We start from the raw sequence: 26,170 nt of genomic DNA on the forward strand, positions 1-26,170 counted from the left end.
AATATCATCGATGAAGACTATGATGAACTGATCTAGATACGGCTGAAAGACTCAGTTATCAATTCATGAATGCAGCCGAGGCATTCGTCAGACCAAAGTGCATAACTAGGAACTCGTAGTACCCGTAATGAGTTCTAAACATTGTTTTATGAATATCAACTTCCTTAACTCTAAGCTGATGATACCCAGATTGGAGATCTATTTTTGAGACCATTGAAGCCCCTTAGAACTGATCAAACAAATCGTCGATCCTCAGAAATGGATACTATTTATTCTTCACCGTCAGTTTATTCAACTGCCGATAGTCAATACATATCCCCATGGTACCATCCTTTTTCTTTATGAACAAAACCGGTGCCCCCTACAGAGACACACTAAGGCGAATGAAGCCATGATCCAAAAGTTCTTGAAGTTGACCCTTGAGCTCTGTAAGCTCATTCAGTGCTATACAGTAGGGAACGATGGACACTGGAGCTGTACCCGGTAGAAGCTCAATGCCGAACTCAAATTCCCGATTCGGAAGTAAACCCGGTAGCTCCTCAAGAAAAATATCTAAAAAATCTCTCATTGTTCTGATACCCTCGATAGAAGAGTTCCGAGAAATAGAAACACTGACGTAAGTCAAATACGTCTCACATCTTTTATGAACTAATTTCTCAACCACAAGAGCGGAGATTATATTGGACAGATAATCTTGACACTCACCGATCACAACCATCTCTTTATCATCTTTGGTCCTCAGAATGACCCTCTTAGTCGCGCAATCCAAACTAACTCAGTGCTCAACCAACCAGTCCATACCCAGAATTAAATTGAACTCTCCAAACAGAAGCTCTATCAAATTTGCCAGAAATACGACCCCTTGTACTTCTAATAGAACATTCTTATAAAGTTTATTAACCTGAACAGACTACCCCAACGGACTCAGTGCAGTAATATCACTAGAAGTGCTCTCAACAGAAATCTCTGGGTTTTCAAAAACAGTATTAGCTACATAGGAGTGTATAAAACCTATGTCTATTAGAGTAGTATAAGGTACATAAAAAATAAAGACTGTACCCGTGATAACATCATGAGCATTTCTATCCTCTCGGAGTCGAGCAGTATAAACCAACGTAGGCTACCTCGCTTCAGTCTGACTAGCACCTCTGCTTGGTGCTCTCTGTCCTCAACCCATACCATTACCACCCTTAGCCGGTTTATAGCCTCTAGGTGGCTGCTGAACTGCCCTCTGAGGCTGTATAGAACCCAATCTTGAAGCATGCATCTGATCAACCCATTGCAGACATTCTCTGATACGACGCTCCAAAGATCTACACCTCAGACAAGCCTCTGACCTCCTCCAACACTCACCCGATTGACTCCTACTACAATCCTCACAAGGCTAAATCCTTGTAGGAGCAACAGGAAACCCCACTCTAATAGGTCAATTAGGTCCGGCCCATTTCTTAGGTCTCTAGACAGAACTAGAGGACTCTGAATCCCTCTTATTATTGCTTCTCTTAGTCCCTATTTTGGCGCTCTACGTGCTTAACCTCTTCGGCGACCTTCGCATTATCCACAAGAATAAAAAACTCACGCTCCCTCTGCGGAGTAATCAGAACCCTCAAACTGTCTCTCAAATCATCCTCAAAGTGAACACGTTTCTCATACTTAGACTCTACTATGCCTCGAGCGTAGCGACTCAACCTCAGAAACTCGGCCTCATACTCGACCACAGATCTATCACCTTGTGTGAGATTCATAAACTCACGCCTACGAGCATCTACATAGCCCGTGCCCACATACTTCCTCTGGAAAGCAGTCTTAAAGAAATCCTAGTTCAGACGATCCAGTTGAGTACCCTCCCTAACCTATAACCACCACTGATATGCCTCATCGCGAAGCAAGGAAACTGAACCCTTAAGTTTCTGCTCAGGAGTACAGTCTATATCGTTCATAATCCTTTCGGTGGCCTCCAACCAATACTCGGACACAGTAGGGGCAACTCTAATGACACCCTCTATTAGACCGGAGTGGTTCAGTTACCAACTCACGGCCCATAGATCTAGAATAGGGTCCAGCGACCCTCTCCAACACCCTCAACATGGCTTGGTATAGTGTGTCGTCCCTAGCTGAACGGCTTTGAGACCTAGTCTCAGTAGCAGGTGAAACTGATGTCTCACTCGTGTCTAAGTTGGCATACTGCCCAAAGATAAAGACTCAGCGCGAGCCCCCTACGGCCTCTACTGTGCCCACGAATACGACAAAAGTGAGTTTTACGAGCGCTCATCGTATATTTCAAATTTTTATCTACATTATAAAATTTTCTGCATCAGTTCATGTATTTATTAGCAGGTATTTTATTAGTTAAGTTATCAAAAGTTCAGAAATATTTTCAGAGGTTTCAGTTTCTAACCAACTCAGTATAGTTTCAGAAATTACTAACTACAATGTTTCCAGAATATTCTATCTAAGTTCAGAAATACTTACACTATCAGCGCCGGAGACTCGGTGTAGTACATACTTTCTGAAAATTATCCAAATTATTTGGAAATCAGTTCTTTTTGAAACAGAATTTTGGAACCCAAAATTTCACAGCTCGAGTTTTGTAACCTGACTCTGATACCACTAAATGTAACACCCCAAACTCGGTTTAGACATAATGGTCGAATCTAGAGATGTCACAAAGAAGGTTTTAAAAATAGAGTTATTTTGATAAATCTTTATAACCTTTATTTGTTAAAAACTATTATTGAAAAAAGCCATTTAAGTAATTCATTGTCAAAACATAATTTATGGAAGAAGTCTTAGAAATCCTTATAATTAATAATCCCATTCGTATTTTCAGAAAATCATTGTTTTGTAAAAACCATGTTTTTCGCCTACCGACACAAATAAAAAGTCAAGTCTAAATTCAAATCCCAAAATAAAATCAAATAGTTCGGAGAGTCAATAAATTACAAAACTCCCAAAAAAATATTCCTTAATTAAATAAGTAAATATCATGATCTTAAGCAGTGCGAACTCGTGGTTACCGTGAGGCTCTGTCTCACTGATCCCCTTAAGTCTGTGGATTACCTGAGCAGAACGAACAAATAAATATGAGTTTTCAAAAACTCAGTGTGTAACCCAACAGAAATAGACATGCAATACATACAAAAATCTCATATACAGTCCGATACATATTCGAACTTATGTCCATTTTAGATGTAGATAACAGAATCAGATAAGCAGTACATATATGCAGAATCCTACCCCCATCCTCTACACACCATCTCTGACTATCCCATCACACCATGTGGGGTTAAAAACACGCACCCATCCCTACACACAATATAGTATGGATGCGACAGATTACAGATAATATGCAGTCAAGCTGCCAGAATATAGGCGAAGTGTCACCGTACAAATCACTTCCTTCACATATACGAAACCCACCCTAGTCATATATATAGAAATAACAGTTATAGTAATATCATGCATAACATGCTCATAAACAGAGATAATATATATACATAATCAGAACAGATATACTCATAAATATCCTACACAAGGCATATTATCAGAATATGAGATCTCATAGTTTAGGGTTTGGTTAACCCTTATTGACCCTACAGTAGGCTTAATCGAACAAACCGTGTAATCTAGGGAAATTTTCAAAATTTTGGGCCTACATGCCTGTGTGGGCCCACATGCCCAGATTGGCCTTATCCGTGTGGCCACATGGCAGGGCCCAAAACCTACACGCCCAACTTGGCCTAGCCTGTGTGGCCCACACGACCACACCCACACCATCACACGGCTATGTTCTCGCCAAACACGCAGTAGTGTCTTACACACGGCCAACCATAGGACCAGGCACACGCTCGTGTGGCATCGACAGTGTAGTTTTTCAGCTTTCGTTGAAGCTCAATTTTCTGCATTTCAGGAACACACACCCATAACACTTAACCGCTGAAGCAGATACATATTTGTGTCAGATATTTACAGAAACAAAAATAAATAAGTCAGAGCGTTATATTCCCTGAAGCGAATATTGCATATAATTTTTTAGAAATTATATTTATTTTGTTGACTTAGTAGTATTATAAACTTCACATTGATTTAGACATTTTCAGTAGTATATATCATTATAGCACTTATATGTAAAAGGAATAGCAGTAAAATTTTGAATTTGTCACAATTTGTATTGACATTATTAGTACAATTGAAATGTATGTTAAAGTAAACCAAAAGTTTACTGATACAAATGCATTTACTACTTGGCATGACAGTTAGACCATTCTGGATCATATATGATGCGAAAATTAATTGAGAATTCATATGGACATTCATTAAAAAACCAAAAGATTCTTTAATTTAGAGAATTCTCATTTGTTTCTTGTTCTCAATGAAATTTGCTTATTAGAAACTCATTAGCTAAAGTTGAGATATAATGTCTTGCATTTTTAAAATGAATATGGGCCAATTCATCCACCATGTGGATGGTTTTGATATTATTTGATTTTGGTAGATGCATTTATAAAATAATCACATATGCATTATCAACTTGCAACATGTCATTTGCAAGATTTCTTGTTTAAATAATTAATTTTAGATTATGCAATTAAAACAATTCATCTTGCTAATACTAATGAGTTTATATCTCAGTCTTTTATTGATTGAGTTTGAAAAACTTTTATAAAAGTTGTTATTTATGCATATAATGGTTTAGAGAAATTATTGATTGAACACACTTGATTAATGTCTAAACCATTACTTATGAGAACTAAAATTCCTATTTCAACATGAGATTATGTTGATTTACGTTTTGTATGCATTAAGCCAATAAGTTATAAATACTCTCTATTATAATTGGTTTTTAGTCAATAACTAAATATTTCTCATCTTTGAATTTTTGTATGTTCGTATCTATTCCGATTGCTCCACCACAACACACAAAAGGATTGTTGGTGCTAACCCTACCGTCGTACCTGCCAACTCTACACTTGTTAATTGAGGATTGCCACTTGAAGGTCTGCAGGTGTTGGGTGTTAAGGAGTTTATTGGAGTGAAGGGACCGATCCAAATTTAGCTGAGTACTGGCTTGAAGGAGTTGAAAGGATCCTCGAGCAAATATCATGTTCTAACGAGGAGAAATTGGGTTGTATTGTGTCCCTACCTGACGGTGAGGCTCATCGTTCGTGGAATACTGTGAAGTGAGGTACTAATACAGACTGGTTGACTTGAGATTACTTTCTTGAGGTTTTTAAGAGGAAGTTTATAGGTGAGCAGTTTACGGAAGCTCGTAAACGAGAGTTTTTGGACCTAGTTCAAGGTAATTTGACCATGGCTGAGTATGAGTCGGAGTTCGCACGACTTAGTCGGTATGTTTCTTATATAATTCTTACTAAGAGGGACCTTTGTACAAGGTTTCGTTTGGGATCTAATCTGAGATTCGGGTTTACTTGGTAGCTTAGAACACGGAGTTGTTTGCTGAGTTCGTCGAGAAAGTCAAAGTTGTGAAGGAAAATTTGGTTGAGCCATCGTGCTCTGTGGTGATTAAATCGGGAAAGATAATTTCTACTAGTTTTGATGTATCTGGATGATCGTCTAAGAGAAGGTGTGATACTAAGGTTCTGATAGAAGTGCATGATATGAGTTTTGAACAAGTCAATCTAGCCAGTAGAACAGTGTTGTAGTTGTACTGGTGGATCATTGGGTGGTTTTTGATGGCCGCTTTATGGAAACTGTGAGCGTAGGCATCCTGGAAAGTGTCAAAAACTAACAAGTTGATGTTTCAAGTGTGGCTCTACGGAACACTTGTTGAGGGATTGTTCAAACAGAGTTTAGGTTTTACAGACCCAGAGTTTTACACCTGCACCTGTGCCTACTAAAGGTCGTGGCTAAGGTAGAGGTGGTAATTAGAGACAAGTTGGGCAGTGAGTTGTTGCTCATACTGTTTCTACTCAGGATTGAGTCAGGAAGTCTAGCTCAGGTATATGCTGTTAGGGAGCAGCAAAATCAAAATTTGACTATCGAGATTGCAGGTATTTTTGTCTTGTAATAAATCATTTATTCTCGCTAGTAAACTTAGGTTCTACGCCTTCGTAAATTTTAAGCGATTTAGGTAATAAGTGAAAAATCCTAATAAAGACTATTCGATTAGGGAAAACAGTTATGAGTTCTTTAGATGAAAATGTCGTAGTGAATATGTAACAGTCCGGTTTAGACCCTAGTCGGAATAGTGGTTTTGGGACCACAAATCTGAGTCAAAAAAATATTTTTATATTATTTTCCATGCTTATAATATGTGAATTGATATGTGTGAAAATTCTGTGATTTAATTTTATCGTTTGTGTGATGGATTTGATAAAATGACTTAATCACGTAAAATGCAAAAGTAGCATGCTGTTTGTTAAAGTGCCTAATTGTTATGGCTTATTAATGTAAAGTCCTTATGATGTGAATATGCCATGATTAATGTTAATGGACTTTCATGGACATGAATTATTATGTGTTAAAGGTTATTAATCAAGGACACTTTTGTAATTGTGTTAATAAAGGTTAATAAAATAAAACAAAATCAAATTTTAGTCATATTATCATCTTGTTTGCCAAAAATACAAAAGAAAGAAAGCCATGGATGTGTTTTTAGGGCTCGACAACTTAGAAGCTTGATTAAGGTACGGTTTTGACTCAGTTTTTTATTATTTCTATGTTTTTGTTATTGTTGCTTAGTTCTCTAGCTAGCCCATGCTTGAATTTTTGAAATTGATGAAGATTTTGAGTTGATCCATTGATGAAATTATGAGCTTTGTGATGTTAATTGATGAAAAATGAAGACATGTGTTAGATTAATGTGTTTTGTATTCGAATTTTTGATGAATTTGAGTAATTTAGGCTAAATTGTGAAAATGATATTTTGAGGGACTAAAATGTAAAAAAATAAAATATATGGGCTTATATGGGCTAGAGGAAAATTTGGCCTAGATGTGTAATATGAAATTATGTGTATTTTTTGATTTTATGAATTAGGGACTAAAGTGGTAAAATGTGAAAATATGAGGGCTAATTTGTAAAATGCCTTAAATATGTGCATATGGATTGAATTGAATGATTTGTTGAATAAAAAAGTTAAATTTGAATGTGTATAGATCAAGAACCAAAGAAAACAGAATTAGATTGGGGAAAGTCGAAAGTAGTTGAATAACCGTTCGTTTCCGTTCATTCCTATACGAGGTAAGTCGATATACAAATAAATGTGTTTTGAATTGAATTATTATTGCTTATATGCTATTGAATAATGATGAATGGCTATTTGAGTTGAATATTAAGGTGACGACGTCCGAAAAGTCCTGTACAAACCATAGGAATAGTTAGGATACATATGTCATGGCATAGGATTCAGAGGTGTGTTATTGTGTGAGACCATGTCTGGAACATTGGCATCGATTTGAGATTTAGGTGTAAGACCATGTATGGGACATCGGTATCGTATTTGATTTCGTGTAAGACCTTATCTGGAATAGTGGCAGCGATATTTGATTACATGTAAGACCATGTCTGGGACATTGGCATTATACGGGTTTTTCGAGTTATCCGCATATCCTATTTGATTCTATACGGTTCAACGGGTATTCCGAGGAACGAATGACTATGTGAATGTATATCCAATTCAGATACATTTGAAATGTATATCTTGTTTAAGAATGAAAGGTAAATATATGTACATTTGTGGACATATGTTATATGTGAGTGAATTATGATCAAATGAGCTATATAAGACATGGATATGTGATTGTATTTTTCCATGAGCTATATGAATGAATTGGTTTAGAATTGTGTTATGTGATAAGTTAATTTGTAAATGGCTTACTAAGTTTTTGAAAGCTTACTTTACGTGTTTTTCAATTGTTTTACAGATTATCGAAGCTACCGGAAGCTCGGGGATCATCGAGGATCATCACCACACTATCGAGCTCTATTTTGGTACCTTTTGAAAATGTGAATATCGAAATATAGCATGTATAGGCTAGAAGTATTTGATTATGATTTGTGAAGTGTATATCATGCCATGTGATATGGCTAGATTAAAGTTGCTATTTGGTTTGGTTTTTGTTATAAAAGTTGTGTTAAGAAATAGTACGTTTTGATGTGCATAAATAGCCTAGTGAGAAATGGTCAATTTGGTAAGTTAGTTATGTGAATTAGTTATGGAAATGGTATGATTTTGATATGAGAATGAATGTGAAAAATTGGGATAATGACATGTATGAATGAATGAGTTTAGTATGTGACTTTGGTATGTTTTGGTTTGGATAATAAGGATGAAATTGGTTGGTGATTATATGACATGAATGATGAATGTTTTGTGATTGAAATTGGTTGAAATTATGGTGCAATTGATGCTTAATTGATGCTTATAGGGAGGTCCCAAAATGGGTGGCATATTGGCCTTGTAAATGGCTTATTTTTGCTCACACGAGCAGGGACATGGGTGTGTGTCTCTGCCATGTCGCTCGAGGGCCACTTCGAAGTGAGCCTGGGCAGACCACATGGTCGCACACACGAGCATGTGCTAGGCCGTGTGGCCAAGTTAGTAGCCTCCCTAATTTTCACACGGCCTAGCACACGAGCGTGTCTTGTGGCCTTGTGGAGAAGTCAGAATGTAGACCCTGTTTCGCCACGGCCTAGACACACGGGCGTGTGACATTTATAACTTTGAAAATTTGTTTAGTTTTGAGAAATTTTGTATGTGCTTGGATTAGCCCCAACCCCTTCCTAATGCATGTTTAAGGTCTCGTTGACCTAAGAAAGGGACTTTGTGATGATGTTTGACTATGATGCCATGATGTGTGGATGATATTTGTGAATTGATTATAAAATGTTTTGATATGTTCAGTAATGCCTCATAACCCTAGTCAGGCGATGGATACGGGTTAGGGGTGTTACAGAATAGAGGAAATTGTTAGAGAAGTTACCGTAGAATAGTCTGTGGTACTGAATAGGATCTTTAAGAGAAGCTGTAGGAAGTTAAAGAGAATAGGAATTAGAGTTGCGTAACGAAAGTGTAGTGGTTGGTTTAAAGGTTGGTTTAAGAGTAGAAATAACATATTTTGTAATTAAGCAAGTGACTTGTCAGCAGGGAATTTCGAGGACGAAATGCTTTTTAGAGGGGAAGAGTTGTCACAACCCAAAATTGGGCCTAGAAGTTTTGAGGGTAATTTATAGATCTTAGATCAAAATAATGTTCAGAAATTTGAATCATGGTAAACTGGAAATGTCTACGACTATGGCTTTTAGAAAATTAAATCAATTTATGAAAATAATGTGGAAAAGAAATCCAATTTTAAAAAGAGGATTGTTTTGTAAAAGGGTTAATTTAAGAGTAGTTTTATTTGAAGTCCTACGTTATGACACGAAAGTCCCTGAGTCGCGACACGACCATCATCCTTTGCATTCTTGGGCATGAATTGGCACCCTACACACTCAAATAGCTCATTAGTCATTCCCGAGGCCCAAGTTGGCCTTACGGGTCATTAAAATATTTAAAAAATGCATAAAAACGCTTATTTTGCAAATAATTAAATTTAAACTATGAAAGTTAAAAATGCAATAAATAATTATAAAATGGTTAGAAAATAAGCTTGTTAAGTGCCGAAATGTACTAAAACTACCACCATAATTGGCGGCAGGTCAATAACCATTGTATGCTTACAACTACATATCATCCTTTCAAGCATAGCACTAAGAAGTCTATGACAAACTGAGTACCTTGTGTTTCCTAATTCACTTTTTTGCACAAGCCTTCAGTGTATATAAAACTCCATCTGCAACTACCACCTTCAACTAATATTGCTTCCAAACTGGACACCCCAAAGTTCAAGCTAGTGCTCCATCAACAAAGTTATGAGTGCTCATTGAATCCACCAACACGAACACCTAATTGGAACCAATTTTGGTTGTAAGTCCCACTGTGTCATTGCCATGGGACACTTGCATCGCATATGAATAAAGAATAGGTAACTCATCTTCCCCATTATCTTATTGACTACCATCCAAATGTTCATCACATTCTTGCAACTCCCCCCTTACCCCCTTCATGATGGGTCTCAATTAAAATCTGATACAATTGAGAGTTACTTCATTTATTATGCCTTGGAACAAACTTGGCTCTATACCAAAAACATAAGCCCTTCTTCTTCCTCTCTTCAATGTCAAAATGTGAAGGTAATTTGGTATTAGCTTTATGCCCACCAAACCTAAATTTAAAGGATATTGAACCTAGATTAGCAGTAAAGCACTAAAACCATTAGAGCACTTTTGAGTAGATGGAGAATTAGAAAATAAAGTACCAGTTCTAGCATAGGAAGAAGAAATATAAGGGAAAATTCTTCTCTAGTTACTAATCAAGATACTTTCCACTTGTCTAGCCATAAGAAAACCCTTAATCAATATCTTAGGCTTAAATAAACACAAATATTAAAAAATCTCTTCAAATTGCTAGAAAATATGCTAAGAGCATATGACTCTAATAGTTGCAACTGATAAAGAATACTAACAAACTCATCACTGTAGTGCTCAACTGACCCCCTCTATTGAGAAAAGTTAGATCTAAATCATTCATTCAATTGCTGCAGGTATGAATCTCACTCCAACATGTGAAATCCGCCCCTCTATTGTGTGTAAAAATGATACCGATCCAACATCTTCCTCTCTTGCTTAAGCATCATTATTTGAACCTTAGCAATATCAGGCATTGCTTCCCCTTCAAAATATTGCTCCATCTTAGACCATCAAATCCAAAAACCATGCCTATCAAACTTAGGACATTTTTGGTTATAGGATCTATTACTCCCATCTCCAAAGCCATCATTGCTCGACACTGATACAACATCATCCACCATAACCAAATCAGCCCCATTATCCTTTAATGTTCAATTCTGAGCCCGACCCTTATTTTAAATAGGCCTTATTTTTTACCTAAGCCCATTTTTCAAATCTAATATTTTTATCCAAACCCTCTCAAATTACGAGCGAGCCTTTAGACCTGGGTAGGTAGTTTGACCCATGAATAGGTCTAGTTATTACAAATGTTGTTAAAATAAACCCTTAAAATGATCCATTTCATTAATATGTCAAACGCCTAATTTTATTTAAAAAAAAACTATTAAGACTTTGCTTGGAAGAGTGAAAAAAATTAGAAAGATGAAAATTTTGAAGGATTGAAATATAAAAATATAGAAAATAATTCTTTTTATTTCTTTCCATAGATGTGTTTGATATAAAAGATGAAAAAACTAAAAGAAAAAAAAAATTCTTTTTCAATTGCTTGGTAAAGTTAAAACTAGAAATTTTAAAAATTTATATTAGTTTGAACATATCCCGCTCATTTTTTTTCTTCACTTTTCTTTCCTACCATGCAGAATCGCTCAATTTATTTTCTTTCCATTTTTCCATCCTTCCATTTTTCCTCTGAGCCAAATACATCCTAATGGGATGTTTGGTTCATTGAATATAATATTACATTCCGTAGTAAGATTAAGGGAATATAACATTATGAGTGGAATGTGAGATTATTTTACTTGGTTCATTTGGTTAGCATGTAAGATTTAGGTGTTTAGTTGACAGAACATAATATTATCTAGAAGCACATTTCACTAGAGGTGTCCACAAGTCGGACTGGGTTCAGGCCAGGCCAACCAAAATTTTAGGCCCGTTTATTAAGCCCGATCTAGCCCGGATAAAAATGTTGAAACCTAGGCCAGACCCGTATTGATTTTTTTTTATTTACGTTTTTTTAAAACATATAGAATACATAAAAAAAATACTAAAAAAATTAAAATAAATATTTCCCAACAAATTAAAAAACAATATGTATACTTAAATAATACTAAGATAAGTGCAACTTAATAAGCAAATGCATCTAAAATAGTAACAAAATTATCAATAAAACAAAAGTTATAAAATATCCAAACAATAACAATAAAATAGTAGCAATATTGTAGTAAAATTGTAGCAAAATAGTGAAATAATAAAAAACAAAAAAAGCAAGAACAATAAAAAAAAAGCAATTTTTTGTATATTTGGGCCGAGCTCGGGCCAAAAAAATTTTACCCAAGGCCTAGCCCATTTTCTAAATAGGCCTTTTTTTTTACCTTAACTTATTTTTCAGACTTATATTTTTACCCAAACCCTCTCACTTTTCGAATAAGTCTTCGAGCCAAGTCGGGTAACCTAACCCATAGGCATAGGCAGGTCTACATTTCACTTAATTTTCCTTGTTATAATAATAAAAAAAAGTTTTAAACAAAATTATTACAATTATTTCTTATTATTAAAATTTATATATTATTTAAATAAATTAATTGTAAGAATTTTTGAAAAGTGATTACTACTATAAATATAGTTATAATTAACGAATATATAAATTATTAAATAAAATACCATGATTATAAATATAATGTAGGAGTTCACTGATAAGGAAAAAATATTTTTTTGTTTTTAATTAATCTAAACTTTAATTAAGGAAAAAAATAGTCCAAAATTTAAGATTACACCAGTAATAAAAAATTATTTAATGAATAGATTATTCCCTCTATTATATGATCAAAATGTTAAAAATGTTTAATCTAATATTATAGGCCGAAATGTAATAATACAGACGAAACAAGCCTAGCCATGAACACCTACATTAGTATGTAAAAGCTAAACAAATAGTGAAGACCATACAAAATATGCCACAAAGGCAATATACAGAATACGCCACAAAGGCTATCAGAGTACGCTACAAAAGCAACATATTGAATATGCCACTAAGGCTATCAGAGTACGCCACAAAGGAAATATACATAATACGTAGCTAAGGCTATCAGAGTATACCACAAAAGCAACAAACAAAATATGCCACTAAGGCTATCAGAGTACGCCACAAAGGCAACATACAAAATATGCCACTTAGGTTATCAGGGTATGCCATAAAGGCAACATACAAAATATGCCACAAAGCCAATAGAATGCCACCCAAGCACCCCAAGTGATCTGCCTTGTTTGTGATATGGATTTGCTTAAACTCACAATCTCGTGAGGTTTGCCCATCATGGCCCCAGGTCATTATAGGTAATAAATTTCTCAAATCTATATTGATCAGGCACATTTTAGATGCCCTAAGTCTTGATAAAATCTTTCATTTAAAAGTACCAATAAAGCCAAAAGTATCTCTATTCTAAATTCTAAACTCAGATATTGGTTGATGATTGTCCTATGAAGCACTAACCAAGTCTTTAAAAGTCTCATGCAACTTCCACCCTTGGAAAAACGTAAAAGGCCTATTGGAATCCCGATTTACCACTTTATCAATAATCAACTACGTGGTCTATGATTTGATTTCATGTGATGCATATAGAAGACGATCAAATCTTATAAATAATCATCGTATGTAGTTCAATCAATCCTTTCATACACCTCATTACGATTCCAAGTCAACCTTCAACTCTTGTAACCCAAATATTTTTAAATTTTGAAAGGCTAAGTTGATCACCAAGCACTATAATGAGAAAATTGAAACATTGAAAATGTTTTTTCTTTTTTTTATTAAAAAAATTAAAACCTAAAATCTTCTCGTTATGGTAACTTTACCCAAATTTCTCAGTTGCTGTTAGTGGTTCTCTTCCCATCAAATATAACCACCATTTACGGATATCATTCTCTCCCTTTCGTTCACCCTTCAATTTTATTGTACGATACGAAGTAGAAGTTCTGGCCAAGATTCACCATAAGTAATTCTCTTTTGGATAAAATTTAAGATTTAATCCCTGTATTTTAAAAAGTTAAAAATCAATTATTCCAATTATTTTGATTTAAAAATTCCAATTTTATTATTTAAATTATAAGTATTATTTTTGTCAAAATTTATCATATATAATTGAGGGAAAACAAATATATTAGGTTGTCAGATTTTTTCAAAAATTACCAACTGAATTAAAATATATAAATTGAAAAAATAAGAAGTCTTTTTATTCTGGGCATGCCGGAGGTGAACAATTGAGACAATTGTTCTGATTTTTACATCACAGGGGTGGTAGATACTTTCCCAAGTGCAAAACTAATTATTATTATTAGCCAAACTCCACAGAATAAAACCACCGTCTTAGCGACGTCGTAAGAAGAAACGGAACACTTTTGCCTACGTGGCCAATTTTAATTGGCTGTTTGACTTTGTAACAGAAAAATTTCATAAACAAATTTTTTATCCGTGTCAGACAGGGACCTACTTTTTAAACTAATGGGTCCCGTTTAGGGGAAATAAGAAGTTGGGCAGGAGACTCACTGAGTCGAAACGAACATGGAGTGAACTCGTTTTCCCTTTCTAGGTTTTTGTTTATATACTTTGGAGTTTAAGGTTTGAGCTCTCATTCAAAGTCCTCGAGGTTTTTAATCCCTTGTTTTTCTCACACTTTCTTTCGTTTTCTCTTCTATGTTCGAGCCTTTCATCAGCTCTTCCTAGCTAGATCTCTGATTCGGTAATCCCTTTTCCGCCTTTAATTTCCTTTTCTCTCTGTTGTTAAAAACTAAATTATTTTTATGCTTCAACTTAAATAGAAAATGTCGAAAGTAATTCGTTTTTATTAGTAAATTTGAAGATTCTTTTTTTTCCTTGTTTTATGTTTGTTTTATTTAGGATTTTGCATTTCGCATTTACTTGCATTTTCTCAATATTTTCCGCGGTTCTGTATGTGTGTGTGTGTGTGTCTATATATCGTACATATATCATGCAACTGCATGTGCAAGTTGCTTTGTTTACTTTTGATCAATTTGTTAGTTTGTTGGTTCAATGTGAATATTTTCGAAGCAACAACTCTAATAATTTGGAATTACCTGAGATATTTGCTTTGTTTGGTATGATCCTTTTCTCCTTGTTCTAATTAGTGTTGGGTTTCAATTTGTTATAACTGAAAGATTTCTGTTTCTCTAGGTTAGTTTTGACCTTTTTCTGGGAAAGTGAACACTGAAGATTTTATTTAGGCCTTGTTTGCAACTTAATTGACTGTGGATAAAATTGTTCATGTGCTGTACCTTGAGCTGTTCACGAAAATTTTGCATCTTAAACATGGAAATTGGATTTCATTATGTTAATTGGAGCATGTTATTGTTGAAGTTTCTAAAAACAAATGGAGCAGGAAAACTTTCAAAAATAAGATCTTGAAGGATTGAAACCCGTTTCTTTATTCTGCATTACAGCCACGCTGATCTCTGTGTGGAGAAAGAATTGGATTTGTTTTAGTCAAACCTATCTTCTTTGTTTAGACTTTGAATGTATTTTGAAAGGAGAGAAGTGTTAAATGCGCTCAAGCATATAAGGTCAGAAAGTGACAATAAGCCATTTTTCTCTTTCTATTAAAGATGCCTTTATGAAAGTCTGGTTCTTTGCACTGTCTGTATACTGTTCTTCTAATCTTTAGTTCCTTGTCTAAGAAGTTCCTTTGCCTCTAGTAAATATCATTGGTCCCCAAACTCAATATGCTCCAAAGCAAATGTGTAACTACTAACAGGAAGTAGTATGAGTTGAGTTCTAGAAGAGATGCTTTTACCATCCCATGATCTTTTTCATCAGACTTTTAGATTTTCTTTCTTAACATTTAAAACAAAGATGTTGATGGATAATTTCATTGAATTTTCTTGTTACTCTGTTTATATAGCATCTGAAAGTCTTCTTAATGTGCAGTGTCTACCACGAATCTGCATTGTCAGCATGCTTGATTGATAAACATATACTGAGAACTAAGAATGTTCTTCAAAATGGAATGATGATCTCGTCCATACAGAGCATTTTTGCTTGCATTTAGCTTAAAAAGATGGCATATTAACTTTAAAATATTCTGGTCTTGTAATCTACTATGTAACAAAGGTTCCTGTTTCTAGGTAGGTAGGGACATCAAAATTGCTCATGTTTATTGAGATTATTCTTGGAAAAGTATATTATTTATTGATAGTTGTCTAGAATCATGTGCTATTAACAATTCAATTTAAGTTGGATAAATGAAAAGTTATACATGCATGAAAATTTAGGTAAAGCAATTTGGAATCTCTTTTTCTTATCATGGCTATTGCTTTTTTTTATTTTTTTTTTCTCTTCAAGGTATAGCTACTTTTGAATATTTATGGAAGAATACAGTCATCAAAGCTAGTGTTTGCCAATGTATTCAGAAAGATCTGGTCAAGGAGATGGGCCAGTTTCTGGGCCTGTGCGCTCTAGTGATAGGCTCAGGAGAAGGCCAAAAGTGTATGGCCGCACATATTTGTATTACACTCCAACCATCATTCGGACTAAGAAAAGCAAGACAAAGACAAGGACAGCAGCTTCTCGCATCGCTAAAATGTTGAGCTCGGGGGATCGGTCTGTTCGGACTTCAAAAAACAAGGCAACTCTCAGACTCTTATCTACTATATATACCATTTTGACAGTCTTTTACACAGTTTGAGGGAGAATTCTTACCTGATGCCGTTTGAATCTTTTTCGCCCATGTGATTATAGCATTTTTTTGAAGTATATTGCATATATTAAAGCTTTGATGTGTTTGTGGCTTTTGCCATACTTCCTTTTGCTCTTTGCTTCTTGAAAAGCTGCTGCGAAGAAAATGTAAAAATTAACAAGTTGAATCATAATTTTAACATGACAACTTATTAAAAGTAGACACCAAGATAACATAATTTGTCTATAAGAAAGTAAGATCTTGCATTTTGTTATCTAAAGAAATAAAAAAAAAAATCATTTATTTTTCTTGAAAATTATTGTTTAATTTCATATCCAAATATGCCTTTTGCTTTAGAAAGAATAAGAAGCCGCCAAAAAGAGTATTTGGTGATTTTCTGCTGCCATTATTAAAGCTAAGGAATGTATTAGCGGATGCTTTTATTTAGTACTGAAAACGGGTTCATTTGTTTCCTAATACTGTATTTGCAAAAGACTATCAACAAGCACTTATTTGAAATGCTTAGGGTTGCAGCTTGTTGAGAGACTATTTAAAATTGGAATGACGTATTTCATCTTTGTGCCATATATATATAACCTACTGCTGTTATCTCAACCTTTGACTGCTTTCAAGGTGTGTACTTCTCTTGAACCTAGGATGGTCAGTGCATTGTTGAGGTGAACATAGTAAACTTTTTACTGGTGCTCCAACTATATTCCTAACCTGGCATAGAGCTTTTTATGTTATTAGTATGAATGCATGCATTCATTCTTTTTTGACACTTGTACATTAATTTTGTGAGGGGTATCATGTTACACTCATTACAAGTTCGTTGTTCTGCAGTTTTTTAGATCAAGTTATAGGCTCCGTTTTCTCGGTTATCTCGGGCATTCCTATTTGAGATTATGTTTCATGTTGGTTTTCTTGAATAAGTTGCATCTTTGTATGCTTCTTGTAATACCGCCTCTTCTTTTGAAGCTAATTGTATCAAATGATTCATTTTGTTAGTGATGTCTTGTGTTCCGAATCTGATTAATTTTTTATCTTGTTGCAGTCAGGCGCACCCAATCTTCGGCGTTCATCTAGAAAGAGGAGAGTTTCTGTGAGCCTTAACAATTTTACTGATAGTTCTGGTTCAGGGGATGAAGACATGATGGTACCTTCCAAGCATGCAAATTTTTTGGAATTCAATTACTTTTCTCGGATTTGATGCCATCGTATTCACATCACAGAAATGTATTCTGTTTCAATTTCTTGCTATTTTTTTTTCAGAGATCTTCATATCAGCCTTTGAGTAACCGTGTTGGTAACACTGTAAGTCAAGATGAGTCTCCTTCTCCCAAACGCAAAAAGACCATGGAGACTACAGAAACTCCTCGGCGTGAAGGATTGCGCCCTCGTCGTTCAAAAGCAGTTGCAGTTAAGCGGATAAATTTGGATTATCATGCTGAGCAAGAGACTTCGGAGGAGAAAGTTGGTGAAGATGAAACTGAAAATGGGAATGATTTAGATGATGATGCTGCAGATGATGGTCAAAATGAGAGTGAGGGTGATGCTGAAGATGAGGGTGATGGAGAGGCTGAGGGTGAGGGTGAAAATGAAGGAGAGGATGATGATGATGATGAAGAGGGTGAAGAACAGCAGGAAGGAAGGAGGCGGTATGATCTTCGAAATCGTGCTGATGTACGCAGGCTTTCCATGAATGAGAGCAAGCAAAGAGCCAGATCTCCACGGAGGGTTTTACATCAAGGAATGGGAACTAAGGTCAGTAGGGATGTTAGGAAGGGTGGTTCACGAGTTCATAAGCGTCATCGTCTAACAAGAACAGAGGACTCTGATGATTCTCTTCTTGTGGATGAGCTGGATCAGGGCCCTGCTATTCCTTGGGGCCGAGGTGGAAGCAAATCAGGACCACCTTGGCTTTTTGGAGGTCTAGACATGCATGGGACAGCAGCATGGGGATTAAATGTTGCTGCATCTGGTTGGGGTCATCAAAGTGATGCTTTTGCTACATTGACTTCTGGGATTCAGACTGCTGGACCAAGCTCTAAAGGAGGGGCAGATATTCAACCCTTACAGATTGATGAAAGTGTAAGCTTTGATGAAATAGGTGGGCTTTCTGAATATATTGATGCTTTGAAGGAAATGGTTTTCTTCCCCTTGTTGTATCCAGATTTCTTTGCAAGTTATCACATCACCCCACCTAGGGGTGTCCTGTTGTGTGGTCCTCCTGGCACTGGTAAGACACTAATCGCCAGAGCATTAGCATGTGCTGCTTCAAAGGCAGGGCAGAAAGTCAGTTTTTACATGCGAAAGGGTGCTGATGTGCTTAGCAAGTGGGTTGGTGAGGCTGAAAGACAATTGAAACTTCTTTTTGAAGAGGCACAAAGGAATCAACCTTCCATCATTTTCTTTGATGAGATAGATGGGCTTGCTCCTGTAAGGTCTAGTAAACAAGAGCAGATTCACAATTCTATTGTGTCCACTTTGCTTGCTCTCATGGATGGTCTTGATTCCCGTGGGCAAGTTGTTTTGATTGGAGCAACCAACAGGATTGATGCTATTGATGGTGCCTTAAGACGCCCTGGGCGATTTGATCGTGAATTCAACTTTCCTTTGCCTGGTTGTGAAGCACGCGCTGAAATATTAGATATTCACACTCGGAAGTGGAAGCAACCTCCTTCTAAGGAACTTAAAATGGAACTTGCAGCTAGCTGTGTGGGATATTGTGGTGCAGATTTGAAAGCCCTATGCACTGAAGCTGCCATTTGTGCTTTCCGTGAAAAATACCCTCAAGTGTACACAAGTGATGACAAATTTCTGATAGATGTTGACTCAGTAAAGGTTGAAAAGTATCACTTTATAGGGGCCATGTCGACAATTACTCCTGCTGCTCACAGAGCTTCCATTGTGCAATCTAGACCGTTGTCTTTGGTGGTTGCACCATGCCTGCAAAGACATCTCCAAAATGTCATGAATTATATATCTGACATATTTCCTCCCCTAACAGTGTCATCTGAGTTGACCAAGCTATCTATGCTCTCATATGGATCTGCAATTCCTCTTGTTTATAGGCCTCGGCTTCTGCTTTGTGGTGGTGATGGTTTTGGCCTGGTAAATATTTTGCATCCACTTGATTTTAGTAACTGTAAATATCGAAGCTAAAAACTGAATATACTTACTGATCTAGTTCTACAGGATCATCTTGGACCTGCAGTTTTGCATGAGCTTGAGAAATTTCCTGTACATTCTCTTGGTCTTCCATCTCTGCTTTCGGATCCTAGTGCAAAGACTCCAGAGGAAGCATTGGTGCATATATTTGGTGAAGCAAGAAGGGCAACACCATCTATACTCTATATACCTCAGTTTAATCTATGGTGGGATACTGTGAGTGCTTCCTTTCATTGAATGACTTTTCATATCTGATACTAATTAAATATTAATTCAAGTGGGTGCACTTATTCAAAGGTTTATTTTTTGTTTTTGGATACTTCTGATTTACTTTGTTAGTATATTTCTGTAAAACACTTCTGAATTCAATGTATTTGGTGTTGCAGGCACATGAACAGCTAAGGGCTGTTTTGCTCACTCTTTTAGAAGAGTTGCCTTCAGACTTACCTATATTGTTGCTTGGAACATCCTCCATTTCACTTGCCGAATTTGATGGGAATCCATATTCAATATTTCCTCAGCGTAGTGTGTATGTCTAATTAGCCCTTAGAGTAACCTCTTATGCATTTGTACCATTTTTTTTCTGATTTTTGGGTATAACTTTTACCATTGGGAATTAGCCATTAAAGTAACCTCTTATGCATCAACTCCTCTGGTGATATTACTGTATTGCCTTTACTTTATCCCATAGCTAAATCAGCATACGTGTTTATTTACTTATATTTTTATTGATTAAAACTTAGTTGAACAGTCCTGTATTTAATTTTTATTGCCAGCTATCAAGTGGACAAACCATCAACTGAAGACAGATCTTTGTTTTTTGACCATTTAATTGAAGCTGCTATGTCAGTATCGTTGGAGTTTGTGACCAAAAGGCCCAAGGAATCAGTATCTCTTCCTGAACTTCCCAAAGTGCCAAAAGTGGCAAGTGGACCAAAGGTCTCAGAATTGAAGGCCAAAGTAGAAGCTGAGCAACATGCTCTTCGCCGGTTACGGATGTGCCTTAGAGATGTTTGCAATCGGTAAGGTTACATGGTCCTATCAGAAACTATTACATTTCACATTATACTCTATAACTTAGGCCTAAAGTCTTTTTTTTTCCCTCTACCCTTTCAGCTTCCTTTCTATCACTTTCCCTTGTTAAGCATATTTCAATTGATTTGTTGGGAGTTTAGGACATTAGCTGAGGGAACTGGAACTCTGGTTTTAATGTTGAGTTAGAATTTCTCAAATGGAAAAGCTATAACTGGAAGAAGATCTAAAGGTTCCAAAGAAATATTCGATGTAATTCTGTAGAATTGTTCTGTTGGGTGACCTTGAGAGAAATTGTGTTTTAAAGAAAATAAAAGAATTGTGAAACAATTCGAAACCATGAGAATAGAAGAAAAGAGAGAATTGACATGCAATAAATTTGGTTTTTGTATCACTCCATTCAGTGTGGTTTTTGGCTCCTTCATATATCTTTGTTAGATCTTTCTAAGATGATTCAGAAATTTGTTTTGGCTCATAAGATCTCCTTATTTGCTTGTGATTTTATATTAACTTACACTTGTTTGCCCCCCCCTCTCTTCCCCTTTATTTTTTCCTGCTTTATCTCACAAGTTGATAGAGTTGAGAAAACCTCAGTATTTCGAAGATGACTTCTAGCAGGGGCTTGTATGTTTTAATTTGTTGTTGACTGTTCTTATTGTTATAAGCCTATGTAACCAATATATTTAGGCCTTGATCATGAACGAAAATGGGGTTATTTGGTTTTTGATTTTTTGCTTCTTATTAAATAGTTATTAAGCCTTTTAGATAATGGTTGATCATGTTGCAGGATATTGTATGATAAAAGATTTAGTGCCTTTCATTATCCAGTCACTGACGAGGATGCCCCAAACTACCACTCAATAATCCAGAACCCTATGGACATTGCTACATTATTGCAGCGGGTTGACTCTGGGCAATATCTTACTTGTTCATCTTTTCTGCAAGATGTTGACCTGGTTGTAGCCAATGCAAAGGTGTGGGTCTGTCAAATTCTAGATGCGATCTATTCCAAGTTCCATTCTTTTTAAACTTAGTTGAGCATTTACCTTGCTACTAATGGATGGTGCATTGGGCATTGTTTGGAGGGAAACATTTTCACATGTATCATAGGAAAGAATAGGGGAAATTTGCTCGCTTAGTTTTTATGATATACTAGATAGATGCCTAGGGCTAAAAATTGTAGGATTTTAGAGTTTATTGTTATATTTAGGGGTCAAGTTGATTGGAACTTAAGGGAAAAAAGAGTGGCTGGCTGCAAGTAAAGAGATTTGGAAGAATTTTTTGCAGCAGCAAGTTTGTGGGTTTGGAACTGGTTTTAGTGCCCAATCCAATGAGAGTAATAAATTTGTGGATTGAGGGTATCTGAAGTAGTTAATAGAATGGGTAGGATCTAGGATTGAGTAGCGACACTTGACAGTGAAAATGGAGCTCCTACTCTCAAGAAGGAAGAAAGAAGAAAGGGAGCATGAGATATTTGTTGACATCAAAGCCTGAAGAACCCAACCTATACAACCCCAATAGGTTTACAATTTGTTACATGACAGTGTCTACTAATTATGTAAAACAACCAATTCAGACACCAAGAAAATAAACTTTAACCCCTCTAAAATGCTATAATAATCTAAACTTGCCTCTGAGTAACATGACTAAGCAAAGGATAGAGGAATTGAGAAGTGTTCTTCTGACCATTGACAAAATGAGTCTGAATCCTAAAATATAAAATCCTAATTTCTAAGTAAAATATTGACTGTTGTATTCTTGTAGTCATCTTTCACGTTTACTTGAATATTAGATATTATTTTCATGCTACTTCAAGAGATAACTTGGAAGTTCTGTTTTATTGCTGGATATAGACCATAAATGAATCTTCTACTGATGCCAGGGCTGGAATTTTTTGACTATTCTTCCTGTATATAACATGAACTACTGTGAGCTTCAGTAGTATATTTTTCCACTTGATGGGTGTGTGTGGAAGGCAACATACTTGAAAAATATTCATTAATAGGCTATATGTTTGTGTTGAATGCTTTGGTTTTTAGCACTGTGTTTTTTTTTTTTGTGTGTGTGCGTGTGTGTGTTTCCTCCATTGTTCTCTTTTCATTTAATCATCACAAATTTACCAAAAAAACTTGATTATCTGAATGGAAACTAATGTTTTAGCAATCTAAAGTCCAAGTCTGAAAATGTGTCAAAAGACTAATGGACATCATGTGTGTTATCTTGTTCTTCTCTTGTTCCTGCCTTTCCACCTTTCCGATGCCTGATTTGCTTTGCTTTCTTTAATTGCAGGCTTATAACGGAGATGATTATAATGGTTCTAGAATTGTTAGTAGAGCTTATGAACTACGGGATTCAGTACGTCTACTCGTTCATTTGCTCTTGAATTTTATTCTCATTATTGGGGCTCATCTTTTTCATTCTTTGCATAACATTTAAAATAATTTTTCAGGTACATGGTATGCTGTCTCAGATGGACCCTTCACTGGTTGCTTATTGTGACAAAATTGCTGCCCAAGGGGGTCCAGCAAATATGCCGGATGGCATATGTGTGTCTACTCTCCCCTCAGTACCTGTAGTGCAGCAAGGAACCATCACTCGAGCAAGTGCCCGACTTCGAAATGTCCAGCCAGAGGCCAATCTTCAAAGTTATGAGGCTTTGAAAAGGCCAAAAAAGAACGCTGATACTGCCCTTTCAGGTATTTTGATGTCTGTTATGTGTGTATACATAGATTAGCTTTGCCAGCTCTAACGTGGTGTTATGATGAGGTGGGTTTTAGGCTTTAGTTCATAACGTAAATCTATTACTAGGAATCAGATGGCATCCGATACCTGGATAGGCATATGCATTTTTATTTGAAGGGGCTTTTCCCTCCGAAAAGTTCTACTCAACCTTAATTCTCATTATTTTTGAAGTCACATCTTGGAATCAGTTAGGAGTGGGAGTGTACCCATCGACTGGCTCTCAAAGCAGCTGTGTCAAGGACATATTATTAGTATTGTTTTAGTTGGTGATTTCGTTCTTTTAGTGGGAATTTTGCTTGCTGATTAATGTATTGTAAAAGTTGAAGGTTTTGATTTATCCTATCATGGAAAGCAGCTAGCAGTATTTTAGAAATCTAAACTCATTATCCCATTCCATACTCTAATTCTATGAAGTGTTGAATATGTTATTTTCACTCTTAGAATTCCTCCATCCAAAAGAGTATGATTTGTGTAAACTTATGTTACCTCGACTCTTTTATGTTCTTTTATCATATGCGGTATATATTTTGGACATGAGTATAAGAGTATGATCATCTGAACATATTGAAGCAATTTTTTTGAGCATACTCGTGTTGGACATATCAATTTTTTACGCATGTCCTTGTTCAGTGAACATAAATGAAAACCATCCTTTTAAACAGACATCAGCATTGATAAAGAAAATTATTATCAAATTGTAGTTTCTTCGATCATCCTAGATTTTCTGCAGCATCTGTCACATTTGTATCACTGTTGATTCATTTCAATTTTTCATCGGAAGTGTTGCGATTGCTTGACTTGACTTGTCATTTAATTTGTCCTGCAGAAGACAAATTACGGAACGCGGATTCAATACAAACAAAGCTGGCATCTCAAACCCTAGAGGCAAATGAGAAATGCGGGAGGCTGGAGTCTAGTTTCAGAGATGGAAACCAGCAAGAAACTTGTACAGAATGGTGTGATGTAATTGATGGGAGTGGATCTAAGGAGGCTAGAATGTTGGGTGGCGAGTTTTCTAAGCAAGTAGAAACTGTAAAGCAACTGTTTGTGGAGCGTACGGAAAACTACGGGATTCCGGAGCTTGAGAGATTGTACAGTTTTATTATGAAAGGCATTTTTGAAAGTAGGGAGAAAGGAGTCGGAGATGATCCCAAGCCTTCAATTTTGAAGTTTTTAATACAATTTGCAGAGGACGAGGCAAATTTCTGATCTCATTTGTCCTCTTCACATGTTTTTATTTTTAATAGGTAGGCTGTTGTCAAGTCGGAATTTTCTCTTTTCAATTCATATTAGTGAGTGGAAGCAATCTCTCTGTCGCAAGCCTGATATAAAATATATATGAATATCCTCATCATACTCTGCAGTTAAGCAAAATAATGCGATATATGGTTAAATTGTTAAATATTAATCGTATAAAAAATTTACATAATGATATAAAGTTAATTTTTAAGTGGATTCCCCTTTAAATATATACATTCTTGAATACATCCATATTTGGGGGTGTTTGAAGTTGAATTTTGGGCATCCTGGATAGTTTAGGTATTTTAATTGATCGGGTCTATGATCACTTGAGAATCTAGATTGATAGTCTTGAGGCTACTAAGGTTATTCGGAAGAGTAATAGGGAAGGATTTAACTGGACCTTTATAAGGAGGGTTTTTCACTTAGTATCACAGTTTGATCATTGGAGTATTTTAGGGGGCAATCAAGAAATTAATAGTCTGGTCAAGCTGGCACATGGGGAAGCCATGAATTACGAATTTATGAAGTTTCCCCACTCGAGAAACGGACTATCTTTTGTAATTTGTATTTGTTTTAATTTTTATTATCACAAAAAAAAAGTATTAAATTATATTTTAATTATTAAAATGGGGAGCTGGCTATTTGTTGTAATCTGTGTTTGTTTTAAATTTTTATTATAAAAAAAGGAAAAATATAGTAAATTTTAAAAAAGTTAAAAGATATGGTTATTAATATTATCATAATCATTAAAACATCAATTGTTGGTAATGATATAATAGAAAGATATTGTGAGATGTAATATAATAATTTGAAACAAAATTGAAGTCCCTAATCTAGTTCTTTAACAACTAATGTGGGAAACATTCTACCAAGCCTTGGAGGAGGCGCTTCAAAGATACAAAATCCGTAAGCAGTTGATGTCAAACTTCATTTCGCCAACTAACCTGCAGCAGAATTCTTGTTTATTTTCTTTTCTTTTTCTCTTTCATAACGCTAGACATTACTAGTAAAATAAATCGATAATAAACTGATCGCTGCTTCTTTTTAAAGTGCTGAAAATAACTTAATTTTTGGATTAGATGAACATAAGTAAGGGTTATATATCAGAGCCAAGTCTGAGTAAGAAATAAAATTATAGTATTAATCTCAGATTTTAAAAACCCACACAACACATATATATAATTTTAGCTAAAGCTACTTAAATTTAGCAACTTGTACCTACTTGTTATTATTATTATTATTATTTTTATTTTTTGGATCTAGTTAGTACATAAACTTAAAAATTGTAAGTCAAGTTGGTACTTTTTATTGGTACCTGACTAATATCGTAGGAGCGAAGTCAGGAATATTTTTAGGAAGGGTCGAAATTAAATTGTAATTTTTATGATGGTATTTGTAATTTCATAATTTTAATAGCTTATATCTTTATAATATTTAAAAGATTAAATCAAATTTTTATCATTTTTAGGGGGTCAACGTGTAATTTTATCTTTACTAATTTAAAATTTTAAAAATCTTAAAGGGTGAGCCCTACCAATCCCCCTAGA

The 26,170-nt window shown here is 35.4% G+C and overlaps 2 protein-coding genes across 5 annotated transcripts; one reads left to right on the top strand and one right to left on the bottom strand.

Annotated features, from left to right (window-relative positions):
• Window positions 1-361: 361 nt before the first annotated feature.
• Window positions 362-1,940, bottom strand: LOC107960530 (uncharacterized). The gene is made up of 5 exons (XM_016896866.1): window positions 1,875-1,940; window positions 1,536-1,793; window positions 1,180-1,384; window positions 915-990; window positions 362-770 (listed from the first exon to the last, which is right to left on the bottom strand). Exons 1-5 carry the CDS (start codon window positions 1,938-1,940, stop codon window positions 362-364), a joined length of 1,014 nt encoding a protein of 337 aa, XP_016752355.1.
• Window positions 1,941-14,283: 12,343 nt separating this feature from the next.
• Window positions 14,284-24,687, top strand: LOC107957233 (ATPase family AAA domain-containing protein At1g05910). Of its 4 annotated transcripts, none has more exons than XM_016892694.2 (11): window positions 14,284-14,486; window positions 16,103-16,385; window positions 17,491-17,592; window positions 17,709-19,550; window positions 19,635-19,823; window positions 19,994-20,136; window positions 20,384-20,629; window positions 21,427-21,613; window positions 22,929-22,994; window positions 23,089-23,335; window positions 24,208-24,687. In XM_016892694.2, the coding sequence occupies exons 2-11, from the start codon at window positions 16,161-16,163 to the stop codon at window positions 24,588-24,590; spliced, it is 3,630 nt and encodes a 1,209-aa protein (XP_016748183.2). In that variant the 5' UTR covers window positions 14,284-14,486; window positions 16,103-16,160; the 3' UTR covers window positions 24,591-24,687. The 4 variants fall into 4 exon arrangements, with proteins under 4 accessions (XP_016748183.2, XP_016748186.2, XP_016748184.2 ...); XM_016892695.2 differs by having other exon boundaries at window positions 14,287-14,486; window positions 16,109-16,385; XM_016892696.2 differs by having other exon boundaries at window positions 14,287-14,486; window positions 16,171-16,385.
• Window positions 24,688-26,170: the final 1,483 nt, after the last annotated feature.

Source organism: Gossypium hirsutum, chromosome A05 (assembly GCF_007990345.1).
Source record: "Gossypium hirsutum isolate 1008001.06 chromosome A05, Gossypium_hirsutum_v2.1, whole genome shotgun sequence".
NCBI lineage: Eukaryota > Viridiplantae > Streptophyta > Magnoliopsida > Malvales > Malvaceae > Gossypium > Gossypium hirsutum.